The sequence below is a fragment of the Pristiophorus japonicus genome, chromosome 1, assembly GCF_044704955.1.
Source record: "Pristiophorus japonicus isolate sPriJap1 chromosome 1, sPriJap1.hap1, whole genome shotgun sequence".
In the NCBI taxonomy this organism is placed as follows: domain Eukaryota; kingdom Metazoa; phylum Chordata; class Chondrichthyes; family Pristiophoridae; genus Pristiophorus; species Pristiophorus japonicus.
The window spans coordinates 89,459,927-89,473,522 of record NC_091977.1 but is presented as its reverse complement, the minus strand read 5'-3'; the positions used below and the strand labels follow the sequence as shown (position 1 = coordinate 89,473,522).

Genomic DNA, 13,596 nt, shown 5'->3' with positions numbered 1-13,596 from the left:
CCAACTATTTACAATCTATATTAACGACTTGGATGAAAGGACTGAGTGTAATGTAGCCAAGTTTGCGGACGATAAAAAGATGGGAGGAAAAGCAATGTGTGAGGAGGACACAAAAAATCTACAAAAGGACATAGACAGGATAATTGAGTGGGCAAAAATTTGGCAGATTTAGTACAATGTTGGAAAGTGTGAGGTCATGCACTTTGGCAGAAAAAATCAAAGAGCAAGATATTATTTAAATGGAGAAAGATTGCAAAGTGCCACAGTACAGCGGGACCTGGAGGTACTTGTGTATGAAACACAAAAGGTTAGTATGCGGGTACAGCAAGTGATCAGGAAGGCCAATGAAATCTTGGCCTTTACTGCAAAGGGGATGGAGTATAAAAGCAGGGAAGTCTTGCTACAGTTGTACAGGGTATTGGCGAGGCCACACCTGGAATACTGCATGCAGTTTTGGTTTCCATATTTACAAAAAGATATACTTGCTTTGGAGACAGTTCAGAGAAGGTTCACTAGGTTGATTCCGGAGATGAGGGGGTTGACTTATGATGTAAGATTGAGTAGGTTGGGCCTCTATTCATTGCAATTCAGAAGAATGAGAGGTGATCTTATGGAAACATCTAACTTTATGAGGGGGCTTGATAGGGTGGATGCAGAGAGGATGTTTCCACTGATGGGGGAGACTAGAACTAGAGGGCATAATATTAGAATAAGGGGCCGCCCATTTAAAACTGAGATGAGGAGAAATTTCTTTTCTCAGAGGGTTGTGGATCTTTGGAATTCGCTGCCTCAGAGAGCTGTGGAAGCTGGGACATTGAATAAATTTAAGACAGAAATAGAAAGTTTCTTAAACGATAAGGGAATAAGGGGTTATGGAGAGCGGGCAGGAAAGTGGACCCGAGTCCATGATCAGAACAGCCATGATCGTATTAAATGGCGGAGCAGGCTGTATGGCCTATTCCTGCTCCTATTTCTTATGTTTTTATGTTCTTATACTGCCACCAACAGATTACACTGACCAAGACATTAAGTAGTCTTCTTTCAGAGGTCATGGACTGTACATCCCTCTAGATGTCTTCTGTTTTTTTAAACCACAATTTAGAGTCTCCCAGGCTAATTTGTGGCACACCCCCATCCCCCCCCCCCCCCAAAAAAAAAATAGTAACTACCAGAATTGCACAGGAAGGGAAAGAAAGAAAAATATCATACTTATCCCGTGAGTTCATTATACAAAGGCCAACATTTCTTAGAACTAGGCCACAATACAACAGGGTCAATTTTGACTGCCTTTGCCTAGCGTTAGCACATGGTTGAGGGGAGGGTTAATGGCCTCAGAATTAGTTCAGTTGCTCCAGCATCCCATTAACACTGGCAATGCAGGCAGGTTCCGTTTTGAAAGGGGCCTACCACCAGGTATCCAAAAGCGGACGCCTGTTTCAGACGATAGCATCCTTTTAATCGGGAAACCAAGATCCCATGATGTAAATAGAACCCCAATTGCTATTTCAGGACAGGCGGGCAATAGAACTGAAGAGGCCCGCCCACGGTAAATGTTGAATTATTTTTGTGGGCACACTAAAATAATCTGGACTGATGCCACTCTGGGACCCTCATCTTCTGTGATCGTGGCCGTCCCTGCACCTCTTCTCCCCATCCCACCACACCCCCCCCACCGCCGAAATGTTCCTTGCTGGCGGTTGAAGCGGCCCGATCTTGAGGCCTGAATCCAGCAAGCTGCACCAGGACGGCCGTTTGACATCGTGTAGCTCATCACCACTGGAATGGGTGAACAAAAATCAAAATAGCCGAATAAATCAGCATTTAGAGCAATTTCCCTGACATTTACCTCCCCCGGGAACATCCATTCCTGTTATCCAAAGATCAGCCATGGTGCATACAAACACAGTGGTGCCCCAAATAACTGCTGTCAGCATATGCCTGGACCGAGGAGCCAACGTCTGTTGCTCCTCCACAGAAAGCTCGTCCATTTTAAATAGATCAATGTTGGGCCGGTTGCCTTGTCTGTAATAATTTGCTGATTACAACATATACTATTCCATGGACAAAAACGGAAAATACACTCACTCTACAAGACAACATAGATAAGCCTGCTTCACTATACAATTTTACCTCAGCCACTGTTGATTAAACTTGATAAAGTTTTGTTGATGGTCCAATACATGAGCAGAGCTCCATTTTCTCCGGTCAGAAAATAATGCGGAGCTGGTAGTACAGCTCAGTTCTGCTGGTTTTACATCACTTTAAACAAGTGCCAGTCTCAAACTCACATCTTTAGGAAAAGAATGACTTTACTTATCTCTCTGTGAATTACAAAACAGTTGTCCAGATGAGACTAAGGGCTGAATTTTAATATGGAAGGCAGTTTGGGGATGGGGGTCTCCGAAGCGGCCGGGGAGAACGAGATTCCCGAAAGTCCCGACGAATTTAACGGGAGGGCCTGATTTGCATGGGAAGCTTCCGTTTCACACCCGCAGCCAGCCAGGTGGAGAGGCTGGGTGGGTGTGGCTGGTTAGGCCTGAGGCACTAGGCCACAGAGAGGAGGGAGGGAGGGATCACGTAAGGGCCAGGGGATGGCCGAAAGAGCATGGGGGGTTGTGTCTCCTGATACGTCCTTACTATACAGTATAAATGCACACGAGGCCCATGCTTGAGAGAAGGTCAGTCTGTGACCTGTCTTTTATTCCTTAGCAGAAGTGGGTGGAGCTTCCCCTTTTATATCTGAAGGTCCAGGTTAGGAATGTCTCCCACAAGTTCACCACCTAGTGGTCATTGTTCTCACAGTGTACAACTTAGGTCAGATTATACATGGGTTACATTGCTGGTTGAATACATGACATCTCCGAACGTGGGGGCTGGGTTAGGTAGGGTCGCTAGATCCAGGAGGCAAATGTAAAGGCACTTACCTCATGGATCCAGCAATCTTTGCCTTGCATTAGCATGGTAGGTTTCACAAGACGTGCCCAACCAGCTGAAGTTAAATTCAAAATGGAGGATAAGGCCGAGGCTTTCAGCCTCATTATAATATTTGAATAGACGACTCGCTTCCTGGCAGCAGATTGCTGCACACCCCCGTCAAAACCGGATGTGGGCAGGTGGAGACGGGTTCTGGTCGGAATTCAAATTTTTTGCATTAACTTCCCTCACAACCCCAACCTACTTGTTTTTTTAGGTTAAAATCCCCCCCCCCCCCCCTCCCCCTGAGAGTCGAGCAATTTGTTTTCATTATCTCAATATTAGATTCCAGATGCAGAATTTCAAAGTATATTGCATTTGTAATGTAGGACAAAACATTAACTTGTTATTTTCAGCAATGAATTATAGAAACAGTTACAACCTTGTACATTTGCAAATTTAATTTGACATCTTACGACTCCAGTTGTTGTATTAACTGGTAATCAGTTTTACAGGGTATATTACTGCATTGTGGAATACAGTAGTCTATGTAAGATTTGCATTGGAGAATTACAAATGCTATCATTTTAGGAAAGAAATAACTGGCAAACAGAATGATTGATATGTACAACATGTCATTTCCTGAGCTGATGTGAAGTTAAACTGAGGCTTTTTATTAATCTCTGAAGATTAAACATCTTCTTGACTGCCATACAAATTGTAAGGGTTAATGACCAGTGTAATACAATATTTTTTTATCATCATTACCAAGGATTACAGGTCTATTTTGATTGGCTATAATTCAGAAAAACTAAATAATATGCAAGGTTCTCTGGGCTAAAGGGTTAAAACATCAGGGTGAATATTACAGTCAACTAATGTATTACCGAGAGCATCACCAAATCTCAACAGGTCAAATACTTGTTTCTAAAATCATTTATAATATATACATTTCTTTGGGTGCCTTACATTCATGATCGTGCCTACATGGTATTAGTAGTAATTCCGATAGAGAATCTACAAAATGATTGTGTACTTAAACATACAGAAAACAAGAGAAATCATGCTGACATTTAAGAATTGATTGCCTTTGTGTCTGACAATCCCTCTTCATCCTTCTTGACTTGTCTGCAACCTTTGACATGGTTGACCACTCTATCCTTTGCCAACATCTCTCCACCATTGTCCAGCTGGGTGGGACTGCACTCGCCTGGTTCCATTCTTATCTATCTAATCGTAGCCAGAGAATCACCTGCAACGGTTTCTCTTCCTGCTCCCACATTGTTATCTCTGGTGTTACCCCAAGGATCTATCCTTGACCCCCTCCTATTTCTCATCTACATGTTGCCCCTTGGTGACAACATCCGAAAACACAGCGTCAGTTTCTACATGACACCCAGCTCTACCTCACTACCAATTCACTCAAACCCTTCATGGTCAGACTGCTTCTCCGATCCAGTTCTGGAGGAGCAGAAATTTTCTCCAATTGAATATTGGGAAGACTGAAGCCATTGTTTTCGGTCCCGCCACAAACTCCGTCCCCTAGCCACTGACTCCGTCCCTCTCCCGAACTTCTGTCTGAGGCTGAACCAGACTGTTCGCAACCTTGGTGTCATATTTGACCCTGAATTGAGCTTTCAACCACATAGCCACAGCATAACTAAGACCGCCTATTTCCACCTCAGTAACACCGCCCATCTCCGCCCTTGCCTCAACTCATCCGCTGCTGAAGCCCTCATCCATGCCTTTGTTACCTCTAGACTTGACTATTCCAATACACTCCTGGCTGGTCTCCTACATTCTACCCTACATAGACTAGAGGTAATCCAAAACTCGGCTGCCTGTGTCCTAACTCACACCAAGTCCCATTCACCCATCACCCCTGGCTCGCTGACTTACATTGGCTTCCGGTTAGACAATGTCTCGATTTCAAAGTTCTCATTCTTATTTACAAATCCCTCTATGGCCTTGCCCCTCCCTATCTCTGTAATCTCTTCCAGACTCACAACCCCGGAGATGTCTGCGCTGCTCTAATTCTGCCCTCTTGAGCATCCCTGATTATAAATCGGTCAACCATTTCACTATTTCTATTTTTCTATTTCACTAAATATATTCAAAAGGGAGTTAGATGAAGTCTTTACTACTCGGGGGATCAAGGGTTATGGCGAGAAAGCAGGAAGGGGGTACTGAAGTTTCATGTTCAGCCATGAACTCATTGAATGGCGATGCAGGCTAGAAGGGCTGAATGGCCTGCTCCTGCTCCTGCACCTATTTTCTATGTTTCTATGTAACCATTGGTGGCCATGCTTTCTATTGCCTAGGCCCCAAGCTCTGGAACTCCCTGCCTAAACCTCTCCACCTCTCTTTCCACTTTCACCGCGCTCCTTAAAACATATCTCTTTGACCAAGCCCACGCTAATTTCTATTTATGCGGCTCGGTGTCAAATATTTTTTCTCATAATATTCCTGTGAAGCACCTTAGAACATTTCACTATGTTAAAGGCGCGATATAAATACAAGTTGTTGTTGTTGATAGGTGGCTGAGATAAGGGACTAAGGAAGGTACATGGAATTAGGACTACTCTTCATGCAGAGGATAAACACCAATACAGATTGGTTAGGCCTGGTGTGCATGTTATAATTTCAATGTAATTTCTATGTAACCACACTATCATTAAAATTCTATTATGCTTGCCATGTCGAATAAATACATTAAGTTGCATTGATGAAAGAGCAGCAGGTAAATCAACCACCATGGTCCTGGTGGTATGAAGATGAGGGTGGACAGAGATGAGTCCACTCTGTACGCTGCCATGTTAACCACTCAGGATGTGTCCCAGAGGTGCAATGAGCTAGGTATCACCCCCTGCGTATCATCGAAGGCAAGAGGACTAAACATTCCAAGACCTGGTGTAGAGTCCACCCTGGGAGCTTTGGCTCAATCTGGGATGAAATTGGCCAGATTGAGGACGTTATTCCCATTCTATTGGACAGCACTTGCAGAAAGGGAGATTGCTAAGGCTGTCATTTGTATTCGCCTTCTGTACATATCAGTCCATTAAATAACAAGTTCTGCTGATTAAAAAATACATTTTCTGAAGTTATTTTGCACATTCATCCTCTTCCAATTGCCATGAGTCATTTCTTCTGCAGTGTTCTGTGCAAAAAAGGGCAGGTGACTAATCGTACAGCACCTAGGCACTGACAAGTTTGTTTTAGTGTGTAGCAAGCATGGTGGCACATAGAACAGGGACTAAATGAGTACAGGACATTGGTATATATTTTGCGACATCCTGCGCTGCCAGTGGGATCTCGCACTCAACTGATGAGGATCTGAAAATCACAGAAGCACTGGACTGTCATTTTTCATCCATTGATATCAACGGATGGAATGTGCAAGTGTCTCAAACAATTTTGGTGGTCAGGCTTCATTAACCTATGACAGCTAAACTGCCCATAATTTTTCTGTTATATGAAGGGAATATGATTTCAGATGGGCCCAGCATCAACATAAAGAGGAGCTACGTCTCTTAAAACTAAATGCAACCTGCTAAAAAATTACGACTTTTTTTCCAGCACATTAGGAAATGACACTGAAAGTCCACTCTGGCAAAGGAAAGAACACCATGGGGGCAAAATTGCCCCTTTTTAATGCCCCGTTAATGCCTCCGGGAGGCCAGAGGTGGGCACTACCGCCTCACAGGAAGTTGCCCAGGAATTGTGAAGGCGCTGCTACAGCAGCTCCACGCCTTGCGGTGAGCACCCCAGACGGCCGTGCAACCGGCAATGACGTCAACGCTGGTTGCGCGGCAACCACTCACGGCCCCGTCCACTTACCACCGTGCGGGGGAAATTCCCCTGTGGGTCGCGAAGCTGAGTGACATCCGCTCTCGGGGTGCTACTTAAAGGGGAGGGCGTCAGTGCCCCGGGTCGCCATTTTTTTGGATTGCTGGCTCTTGGGTCGGCTCCTCAATGGCATGGTCCGAGCCGCCATCGTGTAGCCCGGCACTCCGTTTTGGGTGCTGGGCTGCAGGCCCGGTCCAACGTTGCCCTGGTGGCCTAGTGGAGGCCATCAGAGGCCTTGCAGAGTGCGCAGCAGCCCTCCCTTTAAGCGAAGGGGAGGGGTGTTAAAGCAATGTAAGCCCTAGGCAGAGCATCCGCGTAGCACTTCCTTCAGTGCCCCAGTAGCGTCCCGGTAACCGCCTCCAAAGGAAGTGCAGAATGCAAGATTGCGCTCCGCTTCCTTTGAGGAACAGTATGCCGAAATCAGCGACGGGGTGGAACTTCTGCAGAGGGCGCAGAAAGTCCTGGCCCCCTGATGGTCATCTCCCCCCAAGTTCATTGGAGGTTTTACTGGAACAAGTGAGGGCATGCAGCGATATCTTCTTCCCTCCAGTAAGGCAGACATTGCAGCCGACCTGGACAGTTAAACAGTGAGCCTCACCCGCAGGACATGGTTGCAATGCCATAAAAAGTTTAATGATCCGACACGCTTGGCCGAGGTAAGAACTACTTCTTGTGATGACTCATTCTCTGGATCACACCTTGCCGCATCATTTTCCTCTCTACCCCAGCCTCCGCACCGCCCCAAGCCTCTCTGCACCTACATGTACTCTATAAAAGCAATGGAAACTAAACCAGCCCTCCTTCTAGTTTCAGCTACACTATCAGCTGCTGTTGCCCTCACAACAGGAACATACAAAATATTGCTGTAACCTTGTTACACAGGAAAGCTCTGCATTCTTCTTGCATTTACAAGCAAATGTCACCCTCCTGCTGCCTATTTCCTCTGTGATCCCTCCTCATCCTGTGCACTGCTTGCTGCACTTCACGTTCATCATACACTCATCAACATGTTTCACACAAATTAATAAGCCACTAATGAAGCCACACACTAATAAGCTTTCCTCCTTTCTGCAGGACAAGTTGGCACACAATACCCGCAAGTGAATGTGAACAAAACAGACAGCTTCCATTCAGGGACTCAGTTCCACTGAGCAGGAAATCCAGGTGGTTTTGGGTGCAGGCCTCCTTCAAAGCATCAGGGATGGATAGTCGGAACGGTGGGGACAGCAGGGTATTTGTTTTATTTTCTTCTATCTGTCTTCGATGTCCTTCAGGGAGCTGACCAAACTGGGGATGTTTCGCCACTCCACATGTCTGAAACCTGCCCAGTACTTGCTATTCATTGTTCCTCGCTTCTATTTCTAGATCTCGCTTTAGAATCGGCACCACTGTAGGTGAGCCAAGCCAGCTTCACCTGCACCCTCACCCACTCCCTCTTCAAACAGTGGAAGCACAAAGAGCAGCACTCCGATAATCAATTAGAGAGGTCTGCACAGGATAAAGCTAACATTGCAATTGAACAGGAGTTGGCAGTGGTGGAAAGGACAGTGAAGGACACAGCTAACCAGAGGCAAGTCCCGGACCAAGCACTGCTGAAGAGGGCAGAGGTGTAGACTTCAGCATCACAGCCTTTAAGAGAAGGATCCTGGAAGTGCACCAGCAAACAGTGGGTGCATCATGCTGAGAGAATGGAGGAGCCCACCTCTAGCATGTGCAGAGTTCTGGTGCAAGGCATGACTTCTCTACAGTGTACCATGGTGTGTGTAGAAGCTGCAGCAAGATCTGTAATACAAGAGCCTTGTCACCAGTAATAGCAGCTTTAATCAAAAGGTCAAACTGCTGCCATTGGGGCTCTGGCCTCTACCATCTCATCCAGCTTGGAGAGGCTGTCCACTGTGGACAGACTGGGGAATCAAATGGACAGGGGCTTTGACTAAGTCACAGAACTGCTGCAGCTTTCTCTCACACAAATCACTGAGGGATCAGATCTGCAGCACTATGGGAGTGAAAAATATATGTACATACATAGTTGCTTATTTTTGGAACTAATTGGAATAAACTTGTTTCAGTATAACAGCCTTACATGTCAAAGGGAGAAGGTGCACCTCCAGAACCCATTATTTTCTTAATTAGAAATCAGGCGGTTTCTATAATGAGCAGCTAAAATCTACCCCATAATACTGAACAATGGTGTGCTACATGTCTTCTACTTGATGCGAGCAAGACCTTTGCAAGCCTCAGGTGTCCAAGTCCTGTGTGGATTATAAGGATTTCTTCACTCGTAAATCACACCTCTTTTTTTCCCATTGCATACTCTTAAACAATTTGTATATGAGCCACATTAATACAGTATCTGTTTTCCAGTTCATGTATATCATAAAACCATGTAGCACCAATTAATTGTCATTTCTATTAAACTGTAATTAAATGATATAGTGTACTTAAATTAATCATTTGGAATCATATTAGGATAGAAATTACTGTTAATGTTACCGTACAAATACTCAACATATACAAATTCACCTCTGGTGTTAACCCATTTGGAATAAAGGGCAGAGAGAAATTTGATCCAAGTGTATTTAGCGCTCACACATTAGCATCATCCATAGAAGCTTCTACTTCTTTTTTTCCAAACTTTGACACAAACAGAAAACACTGGAAAAGTACAGCAGGTCTAAAAAGAAAAGGCACAGAATATTTTAAAAGTCAACAAAGGGCAGTGCCACTGAGTTGGACAACGATGGAATGGAGTTGGAGGATAGTGTGGTTGACTATATCAAAGGCTGCAGAGAGGACGAGGATGGATAGTGCATCATGGCTACAGTCACAGGGATGTCATGTGTGACTTTGATTAGGGCTGATTTAGTGCTATGGCATGGTCAGAACCCCGATTGGACGAATGGGAAAGATAGGCATGGATCTGGGAGACAACACCATGTTCAAGGACTGGAGAAAATACAGAATACATACTGGGAATCAGTGACTTATGAAAACGAAATGACTTCTGATGCAGCAAGATAATTAACTCTTGCTCCGCTGTTTTTGTGCTATGCTGCTATAATTTAAGGTCTGCAGGGCACTGATCGCTGACTTGTAACCTCCACTTTAACAATGCTGAAGGCACACTCACAAGAGAGAGCACACGTACACCTGCACCCATGCACCTGAATGTATACATATTGGTACAGACATTAAAATATAAAATGTTCCTATTTCTTATGTTCTTATACATGGTTTTGTAAATTATATGCAGGTATATTGCCTGAGGAGGTAGTGCAATAATCTTTGGTGAATGTTACTGAAACTACAAAATATGTCTAAGACAAACACAAACCATAGAACGTTCACCAATTGGATGAAACAAAATGCAATTGCAAAGCCAGTGTACCCAATATTCTGTCAGACAGGAGAGGTACTGCCTCCGAATGCATGACCTCTGATGATGCTTGTAAACCTCACAGAACATCTTGGTTTGGAGTTCACTGGGGTGGGTTAAGCCTCTTTCCACGATAACACATTTCTGAATGAGTATTAGCATTTAACAACGGGACTCCTGAGGTTATATTTGAAAATGTTTCGATGCCTCGCGTTAAATGCAAAGCCAAGGCGCGTGCACTGAGAGCACCCCGCCTGGAGCCCAACGCACGCGCGCCTCCTGCTGACCCAGCCTGGAATAAGAGCGCCGACCCGCGGAGTCTGCCACTGCCTGGCCCGGCCCGGCCCGTCCCCCGTCTCCAGGTGGGCAGCGGTCCCGCACAGTTGTAACACACGGGTGTCTTATTCACGATTTGAAATCAGACGTGGTGAACAAAGTACTTTTACATCTAAAGGCATTTTACATTTTAGAATTGGGACGATTGCCAATTAGCTATTTTGAAAACACTTCACAGAGAGTAAATTCTTTGAAAGTGTTAGCAATCAAATGCACAAATAACGAATTAAAAAAAAAATGAAACTCAGAAGTGCAATGCATTGCAACAAGAGCGGGTGCCGGCAAAGACAGACAGGAAAGATTGAGCAGACATGCCAAGGTTGGATTTTTGGAAAACTAGGCATTCGATTTTATTCCAGAAAAAAAACTGACCTAGATTGCAACTTTGCTGAGACTAAATAGCAGCTGGGCATCTGCAATTATCGACATGGTATTTTTTACATTGCAATTTTCAGCCAAATGCGTTGCAATTCAAAATTGTAAAGCAGTAAGAGTGAGCGAGCAGAAGTGACATTTGACAGCTCTGTCCTTACCAGTCCCCCGCAGGTGCTGAAGGAGGCAAGCGAGCCCCTATAGTTGTGCACGTAGCCGCTGTAGTAGCAGGCGTGCTCGCCGCGGTACGAACGCACCGAAGTGTGGTGCCGGCCCCGCCGGTTGTGCACGGTGAAGCTGCCCGAGAGGAAGCGGCTGTCCCGCCTCAGGCTCAGGTAAAGCTCTCTGCCGAACGCCGGGATCTTCAGCTGCAGCCCGGGGGAAGACGGTGAAGAGGAGGAAACGGGCGAGGAAGAAGCGGCGGCCGCGGGGCCACGGCCGCCGGGCGGGGCGGGAGGTTGCAGCTCCCGCGGGTAAAACTCCTGGGACTCGTACTCGTCTACGTTGGAGATGGAGCGGACTTCCCGGGATGTGGTGCCGGGCTCGGCTGCGGCTCTGGGTGCCAGGCCGGTCTGGAAAGGGGACGGGTTTCCATTCTGCAAAACGGCTGGGAAAACGATCTCCGATTCCTCTCGGAAAATCTCGAGACCTGTGTGGAGGGAGAAAAAAAAATCTAATTAATGGAAAATCATTTTTAAAAGAAATTTTCCTTCAAAAGACCACGGTTAACACTTTTAGCCAAACTGTCCAAGTGGAAATACTACTGTATTTTAGTGTCAAAAGATCTGGGATAGAAACATTTTTTTCCCCCAAGTGCAATTGTATGTAGGATGCAACTGAGATTGGTGTTAAAAGTATTTTTTTTTAATCTTGGCTGAATATAAAGCAATCTTCAAATAAAAGTTACTGTACCTGAAACTATTGCATCCGTGAAATACAGTAGATACAAAATATAGAAAATGTGATTCTGGAGCATTCTTGTATTCCCTCAGTGCCCTGTATTTAATATAAAAGTTAATTCTTGTTATAATTAACAACAACACAACCTCTTTGGTATGAGAATGAAAAGGGTGAGGCGCTGGCTGATTCTAGATTTTCTAGATTTTTTGGTAGCTGAAGGAAGGTTGCTCGTACAATAATGTAAACTTGTACTAGTCTGAGAGCGGCTGCTTCCCTCTGGGTCTGTCTCGCTCTCTCTCTCGCTCGCTCTGTCTCACATGGTTTGAGTTTCCGAATGAATGAATTCGAGTCCCGCGGAGCCGAGCTCACCACACACACACACACACACTCCAAGGGCTTCCCCCAAACAGCAACCCAGCCCTGATTGGTTACAGCTACTCACAGTGTGTGTACTTGTGTATAAGTATGTATGTATATATGCATATAGATTATATTTTATAATATTTTTATATGTAATATATATTTATATTTATATATATAGTATTATCTGTATGTCTTAGATGAGATAAAGTGCCAAAAACCATACAAAGGCACAAGGTTATTCTCAATAGAACAAAACTAGCTAGAATATCAACATGTAAACTATTTTTGATGTTATTATAACCATTACAATGCACAATAACAACATTAAAAAGGACAAAAGAAGAACATTTGCATTGGTTACACTTGATGGTTGTGGAACAGACATAAAGGCTGGAATTTTCCGGGATCTTTGTTAGAAGGCGGGCCGGGTTAGAAAGTTGACATTTCATGCAGCGGGTCGGGAACCTGCCGTCATCCTGCTTCCATGCACCTTTCCCTCGGGCGCATCTGTCAGCGTGGCAACTACCCGACTGGTAGAGGTGGGCAACCCAATTTAAAGGATTATTAGCTTGTTGTCAGACCTTTAAGAGTCTTTTTAACCTTACCTTTCCAATTTCATTGGACGTCCACGGGACTCATGTTTCTCAGGGACCACAGCGTGAGGTGGGAGTTGAGTGGCCAGTGATCAAGCTGATTAGTTGACAAAATTAAATGTACTGTAAAAGCTCCTAGCTCACGCAGCTGATCACTTTCCTCAGGCAGAATCTGTTGCTCATTGCATTGCCAGCATAGAATGAGCTTTCTGCAGGCTGCAAGTCTTTCCAGCAAAGTCGGCATCCTGTGTCACCTCAGTGGATGAACCCCTCTCACCATTAACATTTCTATTTCACCTGCCATGTATTCTATCAATAGTGTTGCCGTTTATATGTCTCATCTTGGCCTTCAGAATCTGACCACGATGAGCATCAGCAGCACCAACAATACCAACCTTTTCCGCAATCAACTTATGCCACACAGGTCACAGGGCATCAGCACCTGGCTACATTGTTGCCAGGGATGGCCTCATCATGGCCAGATTTACTTAACGTTACGCTGTACACCCATATGGCTGCCACATGATGCGCCAGGTTGGCACCATCCCACACCAACACCATAAAGCATCCCTACAAGCCATTCCTTTCACACTCACTACCTTTGCTGGAGATACTGTTATATCTCACTATTCCTTGCAACTCACTAAACCACTTCCAAAGGTGCACACAAATCTGTCCAATACTAGAAAGTGTTGAAAATAAAGATTTTTATGTTTGACAGCACATTAATGGAAACTTTACATAAACATTGGATAAAACACCCTTGTGAATCTACTTGTGTGTCACCTTTCTCTACCGTGTGCTTCTACAAGATGCTACCCCTGTGGCTTCACCAAAGGTAGAGGCAGCATGCTCACTTCCCTGCTGCCAAGGAGCTGGAGAGCACCTTGCTGCTCA

The 13,596-nt window shown here is 45.0% G+C and overlaps 1 protein-coding gene across 1 annotated transcript in view; it reads right to left on the bottom strand.

Annotated features, from left to right (window-relative positions):
• Positions 1–11,826, bottom strand: part of LOC139227543 (A disintegrin and metalloproteinase with thrombospondin motifs 19-like) — a 768,564-nt gene extending 756,738 nt beyond the window's left edge. The window contains exons 1-2 of the mRNA XM_070858408.1: positions 11,756–11,826; positions 11,005–11,492 (exon numbers count right to left, since the gene is read on the bottom strand). Coding sequence (XP_070714509.1) covers positions 11,005–11,492; positions 11,756–11,819 — 552 coding nt within the window. The 5' untranslated portion in view covers positions 11,820–11,826. The remainder of the gene's footprint in view (positions 1–11,004; positions 11,493–11,755) is intronic.
• Between the last annotated feature and the right edge of the window lie 1,770 nt (positions 11,827–13,596).